At 35.3% G+C, this 17952-nt stretch overlaps 2 protein-coding genes across 3 annotated transcripts in view; one reads left to right on the top strand and one right to left on the bottom strand.

Annotated features, from left to right (window-relative positions):
- The window catches only part of IFT43 (intraflagellar transport 43), a 60052-nt gene extending 44587 nt beyond the window's left edge, over positions 1 to 15465 (top strand). The window contains exons 8-10 of one of the 2 annotated variants that reach the window (XM_089254053.1): positions 7299 to 7374; positions 12100 to 12159; positions 15180 to 15465. In XM_089254053.1, coding sequence (XP_089110179.1) covers positions 7299 to 7374; positions 12100 to 12159; positions 15180 to 15311 — 268 coding nt within the window. In that variant the 3' untranslated portion in view covers positions 15312 to 15465. The remainder of the gene's footprint in view (positions 1 to 7298; positions 7375 to 12099; positions 12160 to 15179) is intronic. The other variant, XM_089254054.1, reaches the window with a different exon arrangement.
- An 11-nt stretch (positions 15466 to 15476) lies between these two features.
- Positions 15477 to 17952, bottom strand: part of LOC149065833 (cytosol aminopeptidase-like) — a 93277-nt gene continuing 90801 nt past the window's right edge. The window contains exon 15 of the mRNA XM_089254052.1: positions 15477 to 15711. Within this exon, the coding sequence (XP_089110178.1) occupies positions 15650 to 15711 (62 nt within the window). The 3' untranslated portion in view covers positions 15477 to 15649. The remainder of the gene's footprint in view (positions 15712 to 17952) is intronic.

The raw sequence follows: 17952 nt of genomic DNA, 5'->3' as shown, positions 1-17952 counted from the left end.
AAAAAATTTTTTTTACATTAAAATATATTTCTTTCTCGTCGGGGGAGGGCACAAGAACCCCCATGCCCCCCTCCCACATACATTTCTGACCCCATTAATATGTGTTAGGATTCGTAAAAGCAGAGCTGATGAAGAAATTTTACTGACAGAGGGGGGGGGGAGGGGGGTCAAAAATGGCTAAAAATTTGCTTACATAATACTTGACTGGCCCCAACAAAAAAAATTCCATGATTCTAAGTTGAGTATTCACTGAGAAATTTCAAAAAACTGAGTAAATTTGGGAAAAAGTGTTAAATGTGGAAAAAACAGTTTTTCGGCATTTTGAGCTACGTTTCCCCCAATTTTCCTCCATTGTTTGAATTCAAATATCTGAGTGAATATTGCACTTAGAAACATCAAAAAAATTTTTTGGCATCAGGAGAGACAGAGCAACAACTTTGTAATTGGGTTCTTGAGCACAAGGTGTTGTACAAAAAGTTCACATTTTTATTTTAATAACTATACAACCCCTGGCAACATGTCCATAGTTTCTACAGACAGCAGCACTCAACTATAGAGGTATAGAAGATATGCTCAATACTGCAGAAATTGTTTTTCTTCAAATATGCAAATTTTTTTTTTCTGAAAAAAATTCAGGTCTTTGAGTTCCTCGTGATATTTTACTAATTTTTGTTATGTTTTTGAAATTGCCTCCATCTTTGCCAATCTTTACTGTAATGATAAATTCAAATACGCATGTGAGAGAGTACAAGAGAAAACAAAAGTGGACTATAAAAGGGTCGGTGATCAAATTCATGCATTGTTGCCATTAATAAGAGTGCTGTGACAGAATATTTGGGGCAAATATATCATTCAAAGCATTTTTATTGACCCAGATGCAGTTAAAGCAACCAGCCATTATTCAAACATTCGATACTTTCGATCCGAAGAAAGAATCTTTCATATAATGTATATATACATATATATATTCAACACTTCAAAAATTTCCTCTTGATATGAAAAATGTGTCATCCGACAAAGAATTGTGTGAGATATAGATGGCTTCTTTCTCAGCCAGAGATATCAAGGAAACAGTTATTTTCCGGATATTATGCTGAGGTGAGCTCGGAAAGAAAAGTCATCACGTCTCCGCCGGGACTCGAACCCAGGCCTCTTGCATACCGGGCAAGCATGAGGCCTGGGTTCGAGTCCCAGCGGAGACGTGATGACTTTTCTTTCCGAGCTCACCTCAGCATAATATCCGGAAAATAACTGTTTCCTTGATATCTCTGGCTGAGAAAGAAGCCATCTATATCTCTCTAAACCGTCCCACCCGGGGGCCATTTCCTGAAGTTAAGAGAGGCTACTAATGCCTCTACTTCAGCGCCTCACGACACAGTGCGTGAAATTAGGAAGGCAGATTCATGTGTCTCCAGTGGTGTAGATGAGCATGCTTGCCCGGTATGCAAGAGGCCTGGGTTCGAGTCCCGGCGGAGACGTGATGACTTTTCTTTCCGAGCTCACCTCAGCATAATATCCGGAAAATAACTGTTTCCTTGATATCTCTGGCTGAGAAAGAAGCCATCTATATCTCTCTAAACCGTCCCACCCGGGGGCCATTTCCTGAAGTTAAGAGAGGCTACTAATGCCTCTACTTCAGCGCCTCACGACACAGTGCGTGAAATTAGGAAGGCAGATTCATGTGTCTCCAGTGGTGTAGATGAGCATGCTTGCCCGGTATGCAAGAGGCCTGGGTTCGAGTCCCGGCGGAGACGTGATGACTTTTCTTTCCGAGCTCACCTCAGCATAATATCCGGAAAATAACTGTTTCAAAGAATTGTGTGCTCAAATACTTCTGAACTTTATAGGTGTCTCTAATTATTATGCTGTAGCATCATTGGTTTTGCCATGCCTACCAAACTAGCTCACATATGATGAACTGATCAAAACATTCGAAGTCCATCTGTCCAAAGAACAACATTATGTAGCTCAACATTATTTTTGTCTACCTATCAGACAGAAAATCAAACAATCGCGAATTATGTAGCAACTCTGCGATGGGATATTATCAACTAGCGAGTTCGTGTCACCTAGCCAATGCAAAACGTATATAGCAGATATATTCCTACGTGTGCAGTTTGTCTGTGGAATTCAAGACAACTCAATACATGAGTAACTTTTACAGTCCGAAATTCTTGAATTCGATAAAATCTTGAAGAGAGCGATAGCTCTTGAAGCATCAAAAATCAACTGTCACAAACTTTCAAAGAAATCAACAAGTGCAGCTTTTGATGAAGTCAACAAAGTTGTGAAATCCAGACCAGCATTACGTGACTTGAGTAACTCGCAAAACACAGCTGTATCTTATCCAAGAAGCAAAAACCGCCAGTGTTCCAAATCCAGTTCCAGAATAGACTTTGTAAAATTTGGTGTACAAAATCTTTGTATTTGTTGTGGTCATGATAATCACATTGCAAATGATTGCAAAACGAATCCAAAATCTCTCAAGTGCAGTGCCTGCAAGAAAACGGGACACCTCAGAAAAGTATGCATTAAGACACTGCTCGATGAACAGAGCAAAAATCCATCAGAATTCAAATTAATCAATCATGTGTCCAATGCTGAAGCTTTTCGTAGTTATGGTGTACAACAAATTATTGACATATTTCAACATCACGAATGACTGAAGGATATAGACAAATATTTCATCATGATCAACATTGAAGGTCGAGAGGTGAGATTCGAAGTGGACTCTGGTGCAGGATTTACATTTATTCCACGCAATGAATGCCATAAGCTGAACATTCTAACATAACTTCAAAACTCAACTGTCACTTTCCGATCATACACTGGTAATGTGTTCCTGCCAGATGGAAAAGTTGATGTGAATGTGGAGTACCGAGGGAAAACATCACGCAAAGAATTCTACATTGTTCCAGAGGAATATGATGCATTATTAGGATGTGTTTGGATAAGACATCTGAAAATAAGCGTAGAAGATATCGACTCTCAAATACCAGATGATTTGGGAACATTACAAGTTCAACAAACCAACTGCGTGGATAACATTATTTCTAGATATCCAAAAATTTTTGAAGAAAAAGTTGGTTGCATCCCAGGTTTCAGTCTCATTGCAGCTACGTGAAAATTGCAAACCAGTTTTTCACAAGGAACGTGAAGTTCCTTATGCCTTGCACAAAAAAGTCAATCAAGAACTGGACACGCTTGAATCCCAAGGAATCATATCGAAAGTTGCAACAAAAATGATTGGGGATCATCATTGGTAGTCATTCCTAAACCTGATGGAAATGTACAACTCTGTGTAGACTAGAAGATTGGTGTCAACAAGCGTCTTGTCAGTGCCAACTATCCAATTCGTTGAATTGATGAGATCCTGAACACTCCCCGAAACTCAAAATATCTTTGCTGGCTAGATTTGTTCAAAGCCTATCTTCACGTTCCAGTTGATGAAGAGAGCAGTCAAATTCAAACTTTGTCTACTCATCGTGGAACCTACCACATGAACAGGTTATCTTTTGGTATCAAACAGCACCTAGTGAATTCAATCGAATAATTGATCAAGTCCTTCAAGGGATACCCAAGACTCTCTCGTACTTTGATGATATCATTGTGCATGGTACCACACGAGAAGAATGTGCTGGGAACATTGAACTGTGCCTCCAGAGATTACAGGAATATGATCTTCACCTGAATAAGAATAAGTGTTCATTTTTTCAAGAATGTATCGAATACCTAGGACATACTGTGGAATTCAACAAAATTTCAAAAAGTCCTGAGAAAATTAGGGCAATTATGGAAATTTCACATCCATCAACTGTGGAAGCATTATGCCGATTTCTCGGCATGGTCACATATTATTCAAGATTTCTACCAGATCTTTCCTCTATCACCTACCCCCTGCGACAACTCATTAGAAAATATTCAAAGTTCCGATGGTCAGCAGCATGTGAAGCAACCTTTATCAAGCTGAAAATGGAAATGTCCAAGTGATCTCCTCCATATGATCCAAACTTACCAGTTGTCCTGACGTGTGATGCTAGTCCTGTTGGTATCGCTTGAATCTTGGCACACATTATTGATGGTCAAGAAAGACCTATTGCATAAGCCTCAAGATCTTTGATGAAAACTGAACAAAACTATTCACAGCTTGATCGTGAAGCATTAGCCATCGTGTTTTCAGTTAATCATTTCTTCAACTACCTGTTTAGAAAATGTTTCAAATTAGCGACTAACAATCGTCCTCTGACAAGGATTTTTCATCCGAGTTCAAAGCTCCCTCCTATGACGTCTGGCTGTTTAATTCGATATGCTAGTTTTCTTTCAGCGTTTAATTACGAAATTACGTAAGATGAACGTTTTACGTTTGAGATGAAAAAAATTTATCTGCATATATTATGCTCACCAACTGTTTCCAGTATTATCATTAAAAACTGACTGTCGAAGTTGGATCCTCATCATAAAAAATAGAAACTTTACACAAAAGAACAAAATATTTTAATTTTAAAATTAATTAAAGATTATATAATACATTCTCAATTCCAAATTTACTGCCATGTATCTAAAGCAGTATTTCCCAAAGGGGGCAATATCCTCTCTGGAGGGTTATGGAATAGTCCAGGGGGGGGGGGAGGCAGTAGAAGCTACAGGTATAAAATATAATCCTATAGGTTTTCTTGAGTTGGGGGGGGGGGCAGTGAGGTGAGAGAAAAAAAAAAGGATTCTGAAGAATGGGGCTGGTGGAGCAAAAAGTTCGGAAAACCCTGAACCAAAGGTACAAAATTAATGATTTCAAATAAAACAACCATTATTGAATGGGATCGTAAAACACTATATATTGTTCATAAAACAGTTTTACTGGCATGACAATCTGGAGTGTGAAGTTCATAAAAAAATTAGCATTCATCAATTTTACAAAAACTTTTGGTATAGAAAAAGATTTCATTCAATAAACTATGATTTGAAGAATTTTTTCCTTGAACCACTTGGAAAATAAATATAATGTCATCAATAATTTCTAATAAATAAGCAATTGGGATGCATAAGGCGCATAAAGAATGACAGACAGAAAAAGGTTTGAATGGCAAAAGAATGACAAAAAGAAGAAAGTTTTCATAGAAACGTTGCAGCTTTTTGCAAGCCACAGCTTCGTATAAGCCACATGTAATTTTCATTTAAGAACTTTAATTGTTGAATGTTTCCATATATACAGGGTGCATAGCAAACAGGGGGTATGGTATTTCACTGGCAAACCACTGATCCTAGAGGCATACTTTCAATTAGAAAAAATATCCAAGTAACATATAGTGCTCAGATGTGTCATTCATTTTGCAAACAGTTGTATAGTTATTAAAATAAAAAATTCTTTATTTTCTTTTTGTGTCTTTATCTTTATTTTGTTTATTATATATAAACTTTCTATACAGTTCCTGTGTGCCCCAAAACCAAATTAAAAATTTGCCTTGTCTCTGATGCCAACAAAAAAAATTCCATAGTGCAATATTGTCCGATATATTCAAATTTGAAAAACGGAGGAAAGTTGGGGGAAAAACAGTGTTAAATACAGATAAACTGTTTTACCCACATTTAACACTGTTTTCCCCCAACTTTTCTCCGTTTCTTGAATTCAAATATCTCAGTGAATATCCCACAAAGAAACATGGAATTTTTTTTTGTTGGCATCAGGAGATACAGGGCAACAAATTTGTAATTATTTTCTTGAGTACAGGGTGTCCATATCAAAAGTTAACATTTTTATTTTAATAACTATACAACCCCTTGCAACATGAATGACATGTGAATACTATATATTATTTGGATAATTTTTTTAATTGGAAGTATGCTTCTCTAGGATCTAGTTTGCCAGTAAAATTACCATACGCCCTACTACACACCCAAGTTTTCTTTGAGAATTTTATGATATTACTCATCAACGTTAGACATTATTCTTAAAATGAAATCAAATTTTTTTACTGAATTAGAGAATCCCACAAATTGGAAATTTCAGGGAAACAACTGTATTAGATAGGCTCTACTTCAAATTAGAGCTAAAAACTTTAAAAAATATGAGCTGTGGTTTTATTGAGAGAAATTGTGGTATTTTATTAAACTGTATTTATCACTTGTTTTTTGCAGCATAAATTCTTACAGTAACTGTTCTTCATGCTTAACCATAAATATTTTTTGCGACTTGCTATATGTAAAATGTTTTATTTCAAAATACAGTAGACTCTTGCTAATTCGGCACATATCAGACCAGGGTATGCCAGATTACCGAAATTACCAGATTACTGGAAGTCAATTGAAAAAAGTCTATTTAAATAATATAAACTTCTGTGCAAAGATGTGCAGTGACATGTTTTCCTCTTCTATGGGGTGGGGGGTCCTCGAAGAAAACCTGCAAAAAAATGCCAGACTAGTGTATAGCCGGATTATCGAGAGTCTACTGTATTTATAAAGCCACTCCCCTTACTTTTGAGCATACAGCTTATGGAATTTTCAAGGCAGGAACTGAAATAATTGATGCTCTTGGTGAATCCTGAATCAACCTCAGCAAAATATTTTGAATAAATATTTAAATCTTTGTTTCTTCCTTCATTTTTGTCATGGTTCCTATTGTATTTTTAACTTTATTTGGCTGTATCGTTGCTCTGAAAAGCAATGGGAGTTTCTTATATTTTTCAAATAATGACATTTTGTATGTTGTAAGCTCATTTCGATATTAATGCTTCTAAGCAATTCCTAAACAAATTTTTACTTAAGAGCAGTTTATGAAGTTTCTATAATTACCATCTTAGAATAGCTCATTACCATCTTAGAATAGCTCAACGTACATGTGTCTCTGATTTCTTGACAAGCCAAGCAGAACAATTTTTAACCCTTATATTTTGGCGGGAAATACTATGTGTGGAGGAGACACATTGCTGTGTATTTGTTAACAATGAGAGAAAAGTTGGTAAACAATAAATGACATTTCTATACTATTCAAATCTTTGTAAATCATATAAATACAGTGTGTTCCCTGAAGTGCAGCATCCCCTATTTTTTTAATATTGACAATAATTTTTTTTTGTCTTGTAATAGCATTCAGAGTACCTCATTTGCTTAATATAATCCCTCAAATTTTTCTCCTCTGGATATTTCAATGCTTGCCAATTAAAGGATTAAATTTATAAATGATTCACCGTATGGACAATGCTCAGAATGTATCCTGTTAGTAAGAAGAGGAGTGGTTGTAGTTAGTGTATATGTGTGAGATAACAAGATATTAATTTTAAAAAAATTTATTCATTTTTCCTTAGCATAGCTGTACATAGAGTCATGACGTATCAAGAATTGGACAGTGATCTTGTAAAAAGCACTGCTTTTCAAATTTTGGTAATATTTTCTTTGGCAAATTTCTGTAAAAGAAATTTTCTATATAATGCTCAAATTTTTCATTAATAATTTTGAAAAAAAAATTTGTACATATATAATATCCGAAGATGATGATCCGATGGAGAGGGTGCACCCCCAACCCATCCCGCTTGATGGGCCAATACAATAAAATTGAAGTTTTATGTAATTGAGTATGTGATACATTTTTTTAAAATTTTATTTCACAAATAGCCATGTAAATTATATTTTAAAAAAAAAAATGAAGATAAATGGCGGGAAAACAAAATTGTAATGTGTTTTGGGCACCCTAGTTCTGTAAACAAGCATTTGTTAAAAAATATTTATTAAACTATCATTATCAATTCAGCCGCTGTGGTGGTCGAGTGGTTATAGTGCCGGACTCGTGATGCGAGGATCCGGGTTCGAACCCCACAGTGGTGGTCGGCTGAAGTTGGTTTTCTGTGGTTCCCAACTTCAAGGCGCAAATGCGAGCCGATCTCCCTGTTAAAAAGTCTCGCCACAGAGAGCAACAGTCCTACAACGGTAAATCATTCAACCATAACACTTCACTCATAGTTTGTAAAACTGGGGGCAGATGACAGCACTACACATAACAAGCATTACACAGAAACAAACTTTACGTCAGGTTGCACTACACGTACACGCACATTCCCGCATGTACCGATTCGCGGGGGGGGGGGTGCATGTGTGGTGTAGCAGTAGTAGGTAGGGGCTCGGGGATCCATGATGTTCTTAAGTCAGCCACCTCGTTGGGCAATTTGCCTGTTGTGGCGTTGTATTTGTATAATTCTGTATATTTTAAATGTAGTTTAATGAACTGGTATTTAAAATAATAAAATAAAGATAGTCAGTGTTTTTAGACTTTTTTTATTTCTTAATTTTTTTCACAATAAAAAAATGCTGATACAGTATGCATATCTTTTAAGTGCCAGAAACTCCAAAATAACATTTCTGAAAACACAAATGCTGTGGGGCTTATTGTGAGAAATACAGTATATTAAAATAGATAATCTCAATTGAAAGTATTCACTATGACAAAGAGTTAAAAAAAATCTCAAAAACAAGTACACCTATCAGTTGAGCCAAACATTCCAATTAGATAGGTAAAAAATAAATAAAAAATTACACCTATATATATATATATCTGCCACTGCGTTTATAGTTTAAAAAACAATTTTAGAGGCAGACAGCACCCTGATCCAGCGGGTACGTCAGTTTTTGTTTCTAAAAACAAATATTAAAGACAGGACCGGATTTTGAATCCTGTGAACTATGCGGCCACAAAAAGTGCCAACTAAAGGGTGGGGGTGATTTTTCATCACCAAAATGTTACTAGTTTACACTTGAAAAATGTCCAGAACCGACACTCATTAAAGAGACCTACCATAATCATAAGCAGTCACATATAACTTCCAAATATAAATTAGTTCAATTAAATTCAACTAAATCCAAAAATGATTTGGATCGCTTAGCAGTGGTGGCTGGTGGCTGTGTCGCAGGTTTGCACAACTACTTTTAGTAGACAGAAAAATACTATTGCCTCAAAATGATTTTTTTTTTCAAAAATCAGAAGATTTTATTTGAAAAATTAATTAAAGAATGCTAAAAACTTATTCAACATCGTATGAATTCACTCGAAATCAAAAAATATGTTAAAAATAATCTCTAAAGAAATAGTTGAAAAAGAAGAGCAACTATCATTAATGCCATTAGATTCAATGAGCTATAAATTCACTTGAGCTGATTTTCAAGAGTACAGGGGACTCACAAAAATGAGATCTAGTTTAAATTTTCAAGAATTTACCAGGTAGGGCCTCAGAAAAACCACTTGGCTCAGGGACCCATGATGCTCTTAAGATGGCCTTGACCATGAATAAAGTGGTTGCAGATCGAAGTCCTAGTCATGAAATTCTTTTTGAGCATGTGTGCTGAAATGTTTACACACAACAGTGTTTGTTCAAAAAGGCATGGTAGCTTACAACTGTAAAGAAAAGGTTGTGAAGATAACATCCATATATATTTTTGTATTTTCTTTAATCCTTTTAATACTAGCAATTTTCAATAAAGAGCAAGTTGAACTTAAGCTCACTTCTTTGAGCAAAGTTTGAATCTCTAGTACAAGTTTATGTATATTGGAAGGGGAAAAATGTTTCTCACAAACATGTTTTTTTTCTCTCTCCCCCTCTGTTGAAGTGTAAGTTTTAAAAATGTATTTATATAGACTGCTCCTCACTGATTAAGTGGTGGGGGTACATTTTCTACATATAACTGGCTACCGTGTTTCATGTTAATAAAAAATTATGAATATGAAACTTGAAGTTCCATTTCTGGTAATTTCTTACTGTCGCTGCTCTTCATTCTACTAAAATTTTGGTACAAGAAGTATACTCTAGTACAGACCCAAAAGTTCATGATAATATCAATGCTCAATTGTTAAAACATGTAATAAATCGTGTGTCTAGAATCTGACAGCACAAGAACAAAAGCCATGCCATTGCAGATAAGGTAAAAATACCTCTGTCAGAGCCATAGCCCAAAATTTCTTTAAGGGGGAATGAATAAAACTGATAGTACAGTAACTTAATCACATGATTAAATGTATATGATTCATTTTTTCACATTTCAGAGAGCGGATCCCCTCCCTCAGCTATGGCCTTCGTCTCTTTCATAAATAGAATTCATTAATCAAGAATTTTTAGGATGCAGTGTTGGATGGCGAATGAATTTCCTTTCTTGTCTGTAAAATGATGAGGACCAACTGTGGAATTTTGTTAGCTCCAAATAGTCAGGAATACACCTCCATTACATTTGAATGCTCATTCAGTCAATGCCACCCACAGTAGCTAAATGTAAAATTTTGAAATAAAAATTAGTCTTAGATAATGTTATATCTGAGTTTCAAATTGCTCTCCATAGTGACTTGACCAATTGACTTCATGTTATAGCAATTTCTCAGTCGAACAGTATATTTTCCACCTATTATTCCCTTGCAGACTAACTGAAAATATTTCTAGTAAACACTGATCAGATAATTATCAGAGTTTCCAACTGCTACGGACTGTCCATAGTTTCTACGGACGGCCGTAATGAACTTTGGAGCTATATGGGAGACACTCTCAATACTACAGAAATCGGTTTTTAAAAAAATTAGGTCTTTGGGTTTCTTGTATTTGTCTTTACTCATTATTTTCATAAAATTGCATTGATCTTTACCATAACAATGAATTCTTATATGCATGTGAGAGTTCATTTTTATTGTGTTGAAATATTTAAATATAAATTCTTACTTTACCTTTTCACAAGAAAGTTTTGGACGACTTGAAATTTATTCCAACCTGCATGATTAGCATAGAACTTTGTCAATTTTTCAGATGAAGGTTTATTCTGGGGCATATTTATTGGTGTGGATTTTGATTTTTTTTGGCGCAATGACCAATTAGGTCAAACTGCGCCAATACAAATGACCAATTAAAAATAATTGTTCTTGTGATGTCAGGAAAAGAGGTGCATTTATAAGGGGCAGTTGCCATGAGCCCCTCTTAGCAGAGACAGACTTCACTGACCACTGTCATTTTCTGCACATAAGAGGTAATTTGACCGAGACCTACAATTCATTGCCAATTCTGAACAGCAGGCTTATTTTTTTATACTGATTGAGAGATTGGTTCGCTAACCCCTCGATAGGGACTCCCTGCGGTAGCAATTTTTTCTGCTGTCATGTAGCCGTTTCTATTGTACCATCCAGTTTGTCAGGAGGTGGGGAGGAAACAAAGGTTATTTATTCCAAAAACTCTAATCTCCAAGACGACTTCAGTGCACATTTGCCACGCTTTAACTGGATTCAGTCATTGGTTGTGGTGGTATGAGGTTCGAATTAATTTTTTTGTTCAAACACTAAACACTCTATATCGCTTCAAAAATTGAAGCTATATAGTTGGTTTGAAGCAGGGCCGTCTTAAGAGCATCATGAGCCCCCGGGCCAAGTGGTTTTTATGAGGACCTACCTTGTAAATTCTAGAAAATTTCAACCAGATTTCATTGTTGTGAGGCCCCTGAGTACTAAGCCGGCACTGGTTTGAAGCCAAAAATGGGAGAAAAGGTAGCTGTCAGGGTGTATTGGAAGGGTGTATATACAATTTTGAAGAGCAAAGAGGAATTTAAAAGATTGAAGTAAGAGAAAAGAATAACTCGATAGTGATGTATAAAGATGCGAATGCAACCATTTTTAAATGGTTCTAAGAGAGAGAAGTGGAGACGATAAAATATATAATACTCAATTGGGCCTCAGCTAAAGGGAAAGGAAAAAACTTACTAAAAAAAACATTTGGCATGCTCACTAAGAAAAAATTATTTCAACACAGAACATTGAATGTCCACAATCATATGAAGAAAACGAATAACGATTAATAAATTTTTGTTCATGTATTCAGTCAAGTAAGATTTTAATGAAATTTTTAATGTTTTTAAAAATATTTCAATGCTTCCTCTCTTTATTTTTGAAATGCCTAGATTATTGAAAAATATATGCTTGTAAATTTTGTTTCATATTGTTTAAACGTGTCATTTTGCATGTTGCGTATAAAAAATAAATTCCCTGCTCTTTTCAATTTCGTTATAGGTGGGTCCATCTACCACTTGATATGCAGGTCTTGCAATGGTATTCAGTTCTTATATTTATTCATTTTTATATTTATTTATTCGTAGGATGGTGTTGACTTAAGATTGCTGACCAAACATTTAGAACCAGAAAGTGAAGTTCAAGAGGTATGTTTATCTTAATTCAAATTTTACTGGTTTTCGTACTCGGATGTGTTTGACTCGATATTGGTGGTTCAAGATGGTTTACCAAGTGTACAAGTATGAAATGCAGATTTTTTTTCAAAAAAAACACGTTAAATTCGGAAGAATGATAAAAAGTGCTTTATTCAAAGTATGCTCTATTGCTTGTTATACATTTCCCCCATCTTTCCTGAAATTTGTGAATACCAGGCCAGTAAAAATCTTCCAATTTTGCTGCGAACCATTCATCGAGCAATTTTTTCACATCTTCGTACGAACCAAAGCGTTGCTCAGAAAGTGCGTGACCCATCAATGCAAACAAGTGGTAATTGGAAGGAGCCAAGTCTGGTGAGTAAGCCGCATAGGGTAGAACTTCCATTCCAGCTGAGTGCTTCCAATGTGCCGCGAACCGCTTTTGCCGTATGTGATGGAACATTGACCATTGAACATTGTCAAGGAGCATTTCACGTTGTCATGGGGCATTGCGATTGGAAACAGCTTGTTGACTAACGCCCAATTGCTCTGCGAGTTGTTTTCGTCCAACAATGCTTTCAATTCCACATCATCTTTTTTTTTTTGGCGGTTTTCCATGTTCATTGTCTGCAACATCGAAGTCGCCACTTTTGAAAAACCGAAACCATCATTCACACGTATCTTGAGATGGAGCATGTTCACCATAAGCTTCTCGAAGTAATCGGTATGATTCAGTAGCAGTTTTCTTCAAATGAAAACAAAAAAATCAATGCTGTCCGCGAATGTTCTTTGTTCAGTATAACTTTCGACATATTGAACACAACAATACAACACTATGCACACACTTTTCCAATTTATCACTCGTGCGCATCTGACACTTGTTGATGACACAACAAAATGGTGCAGCGTCAAATCTTTATATCACAAACTGCATTGGTGCACCATCTGTTTTCTGAAATCCGCATTTCATACTTGTACACCTGGTAATACCACTTGATTGCCTAGTTGGCAATATACAACAGAATCTCCTATAGCTGGATGTCTTTTGGATATGGGTGGTTCTAGTGTACCTCCTCTAACAAGACTGAAAATGATTAATGTTATGGATTAATGTATATAAATCTGTAGAAGGCTCCAGGTATATGAATCTTAGATTTTATAAGAAAACTAGTTTTCAGCTTAGCGAGCTGATAGAACTAAAAAAAATGCCTTTAACGTTTCTTTTCAGCCTTTTTACCTGTAGTCTATCAGGAATCATACTGTTATTAAGTGTTGCCAAATACAACAGTTCTCCCACACTTAATTGAACAGTTAATCTGTGCCATGATCTTGCAGGTGTGATGGAAATCTTTGTTGACAGGTTGATCTTTGAAGCTAGAAGCCAGATTTGATCTGAAACTGCTGCATACTGGTTGTCTCTTGATTGTGGTTGAATATCTGAACTCTGGGAGTGATATGGTTGTTGCCAATATATTTCCAAATCACAAAACTCTTTACATCTGGATTGTTGCCGAGTCTATTTGCAGAATCTTCATCACCATTGACTTTGGTACTTGGTATGAGGCATGGGCGGAGATACAGTGTCAAAGGTGGAGTCTGCTCATCTAATGTATAGATGAATTGTCATCATCATCATCTTGCCCCCCCCCCCAGACTTCCAAGTCGATCTCCGCCTATGGTATGAAGTAGATTTGACTTCTTTGGAACCTGTTTTTCCTCAGTTGATCTATGTGTTTGAGGATGATGTCACTCTCCTCTATCCATATGAAGGTTTTCAATAGCTTTCTGATGTGAAGATTAATTTAGGGAAGAGAGAAAATTAAACTGCCCTTGTGCAGAGAATCGAACCCACGTCCTCTCACTTGCCAGGTGAGCGCCCTAGACCACTAGACTAGAAAAGCAAAGAATATCTCAATATTTCCCTAGAGCTTGTCGCACTGAATGGAATACATAGTCCCGTTTTTGGCCAATTAACACTTGAATTGGTCACTGATAAAAATCATTGTCAAGGAAACAGTTATTTTCTGGATATTATGCTGAGATGAACTGGGAAAGAAAAGTATCTCTCTCATCACGCCTCCGCCGGAACTCGAACCCAGGCCCTCTTGCATACCGGGCAAGCATGCTACCATCTACACCACTGGAGACATGACCCTGCCTTCCTTATTTCACGCACTGTGGCGTGAGGCGCTGAAGTGGAGGCATTAGTAGCCTCTCTTAACTTCAGGAAATGGCTCCTGCGTGAGACGGTTTTAGAGAGAGATAGATGGCTTTTTCTCAGCTCGATATATCAAGGAAACAGTTATTTTCCAGATATTATGCTAAGGTGAACTCTGAAAGTGGTGTAGATGGTAGCATGCTTGCCGGTATGCAAGAGAGCCTGGGTTCGAGTCCCGGCGGAGACGTGATGACTTTTCTTTCCAAGTTCACCTCAGCATAATATATGGAAAATAACTGTTTCTTTGATATCTCGAGCGGAGAAAAAGCCATCTATCTCTCTAAAAATCATTGTGTTGTCCGAAACAATTGTGCAGGGATATCTATGCATAGTGAAAATGTCTGACAACATTTCTAGGGTGGAGAATGTAATAGGTACATTTCAACATAGCTTGATCTCATCTCATTTGGATTTCGCGCATCAACAACGATAAAGAACAAATTGTTCTGAAAAGGTCCAGCGTAATCTATATAGATAGTGTTTCGATTTTCCTTTGTATCAACAATTTGTTTTAGTAACATTATTTCTAATAAACAACTATGTTTTTTGCTACTCCAAATGAACAGTGTGTTTTGAGGAAACACACAAAAGCATTGTTATTGCTTATTTGATCTTGTAAAGTCATCTGCAAGATACAAGAGAATTCTTCACATCTGTAATAATGTCATCAACATTTAAAAAAAATAACATTGAGGAAACTGACATTGGTTAACAGAGTTCAAATTAATGAGTGTCAGTTAATCAAGATTTTACTGTATTTCCAAATACAGAATTCCCTCACTATTAGAAATATGGATTGTTGCCTTTTTTGCAGGAAGATGTTTTTTGGACATGGGATATGCTTTTCACTGATGCAGCCTCGAAACAATCAGAAATGTGGAAGCAAGTAGACCTGAAAACTGGAATTTTAGTAACTGGTGATATTAAGGATTTGAATGATAACTAAATATATTCAAGTTAGAGAAAATGAATTACTTAATTTCATTTTATTTCCATTATGAAATGTACTGTGACAATTTCTTCGAATTTAAATGTATGCATTATTTATAAGTTTGAATTACAATTTTCTTTTCTTGCCAATATGATTTATATAAAAGAAGTAATAGTCATCTTCATGCAGAATTTTTTATTTTAAAATAAAAACTTCTGTATACAGCAGAAACAAATTATTACAAATATTGACAAGAAAAAAATTTCATCAATAAAAAAAATCAATAAAAAAAAAGCAAAAAAATTTCATCAATAAATAAAAAAAGCCAAAGTGAATTTAAGTTCAGAGACTTCTCAATCATCTTCAGTTGATGCTATATTTCTAAGAAATTCAATCAAAGTGCGTGTGGGACGTCCTGAAAGAGGGAAGGAAAAAAAAATCAGAAATACTCTTTCTTTCCCCACATTCTGTGTGCTATATATAAACTCTGCTATAAATGTTTTTTTTATTAATTCACAGACAGCATTTTACCAATGAATGCAAACACAAATGCCACAACAGGCAATAATTTCTTCTGGGCTCCCACTAAAAAACTTTTAAAAAAAATAAGGCGAGGGTACCCATTCCCCAAGAAGGCATAATCATAGCCTCGTGGGGAAAATACTCTTTTTTTCATAGCACCATTTCAGTATCTTATAAGATTGACTAATGCCAAAGCAAAATGACAGAAATGACTAGCTCATAAAAACAATTTTAGGCTAAAACCGCATACTAGCAACTACAAATAATTCTCTTTTATGTTTATCTTCACAATATATTACATTCTTTTTTTCAAGGAGTCTTCCAAAGTCCAGTCTGTCGACTCTCTTCCTCGATGCACAGTAAATTATGAAGATACACAAGTTTTTTTATGAATATGATGCTCTTTCCAGACCACTTCTAAAAGCACAGTGTAAAATGTGTAAATTACATTTTCAAATGTAAATAAGTCAAAGCAAACCTGGGCTTTATTGTGTAGTCCATTCTTTTTTAAATGGCGAGACACAATGAGAGAGTTTACATTTTACTGTTAACAATACCAGCACCAAATTTTTGACAAATAAATTGAGCATTTAAATTAAAATGCTCAATTTATTAAATAAAAAATTAATTAAATTAAATTAAAACAATTAAATTAAAAAGAGCATTTTAATTTCTAGGTCTTTGCAGAGCTATTTAAACATTGTTTACACCTCTGCATATCCTGAAAATACAGAAGAAAATTGAATGCTATTGGGCAGCATCAGAGTCACAAAATCTAAAATAGGCCTATGTATCCAACTGCTTTGTTATGCAAACTGTTTTTTCAACCTATACACAAAATTTGAGCCATAATTTTGAATGATGAATGCCAGTTACTATACAGGGGATCAGTGTGATCACCCCCCCCCCCATAGATATAAGCCTGGCTTATGGTATTACCATTGTGATTCAACTTTCACTTTAACTCAAAAACTACAGCCGATCTGATAAAACCAATGTCTGATTCGGAATCAGTGCCCCAAAAGCACTCTAAAATCACTGAAATATCTCTGAAAACAAAATCAGTGTTCAGTAGTGTAATTAGTAGAAAAATGCAAAACCAAACAATTATTTTTAAAATGTAAATTCATAACATAATAAGTTTGATTAAAAGTTTCTAATTGAATTGTTGCTATTATTTTACTGCTTCCACCAGTCACACCTTCGTCAAGTTATCATTTTAACATCCTTCATTGAAGCTTTTTAATGAAAGTAAAAGAAAAACCCAAAAAATATTGCTGTTTTATTGATCAACATGCAATTTTATTACAGCGACATGTAAAATAATGATCATGCAGTAAACACGTAAGCACTGTATGTACCTTCTCTCAAAAAGTTTTACTTGATAGTGAAGGCAAACAAATTGGCACAAAAGTGTTGATTTCCTAAAAAAAATTTCACATGGAAAGAAAAAGCGCCAATCGTGAAAGAAGGCAGAACTTGGCTTCTAATGGGATTGAATGTTTCATCTTCAAGAAGTGACAACCCGCTGCTGGCGGAGAAATGCACTTTCATTTTTTCACTCACATAACTGACCGTTAGAAAAATGACAAAACTTTATAACTCAATATTTGCTCGATTCAAAAACGGAAACACTTTTCTATATTAGTTTTTCACAAGGAATCATGCGTGTAGTTATTGGGTGGTCAATAGTTACCACCCTGTATAATGAATAACCAAGAATATTGAATATTGAATCTCCAAGACTTTGAAGTAGTAAATATAAAATTGTTTTCTATCCAGATAATGTTTAGAGTAGTCATTAAAAACTTCTAACACAAAATGAGTTTATGAACCCTCAAACTAAGCAAAAAATAACTTGATAAACTATATGGCCCACATACACTCTCTCCCCAAATAACCTGAAAAAACAATACAACTTCGACTTTGGCAGAGTCATTAATTGTAATCTACTACATTTGTATTATTTGGAAATATTTTGATGATTCTCTCTTCATTAAAGAAAAATTACACAAATTTTGTTGACAAGATTTGGTAAAAAAAAGTAGGACAAAACCTAGAGAGTAGGAAAAAAGTAGGATATTTTATATATACCAAAAAGGAGGAAAGTGGGGGAATCCTGTTTCTTTCTTAT

Source organism: Pholcus phalangioides, unplaced genomic scaffold, assembly GCF_987345545.1.
Source record: "Pholcus phalangioides strain wild (caught in Gottingen) unplaced genomic scaffold, Ppha-v1.0 ptg000039l_1, whole genome shotgun sequence".
Taxonomy (NCBI): Eukaryota; Metazoa; Arthropoda; class Arachnida; order Araneae; family Pholcidae; genus Pholcus; species Pholcus phalangioides.
Note: the sequence above shows the minus strand (reverse complement) of the source record. Positions and strands in the feature narration are given on the sequence as shown.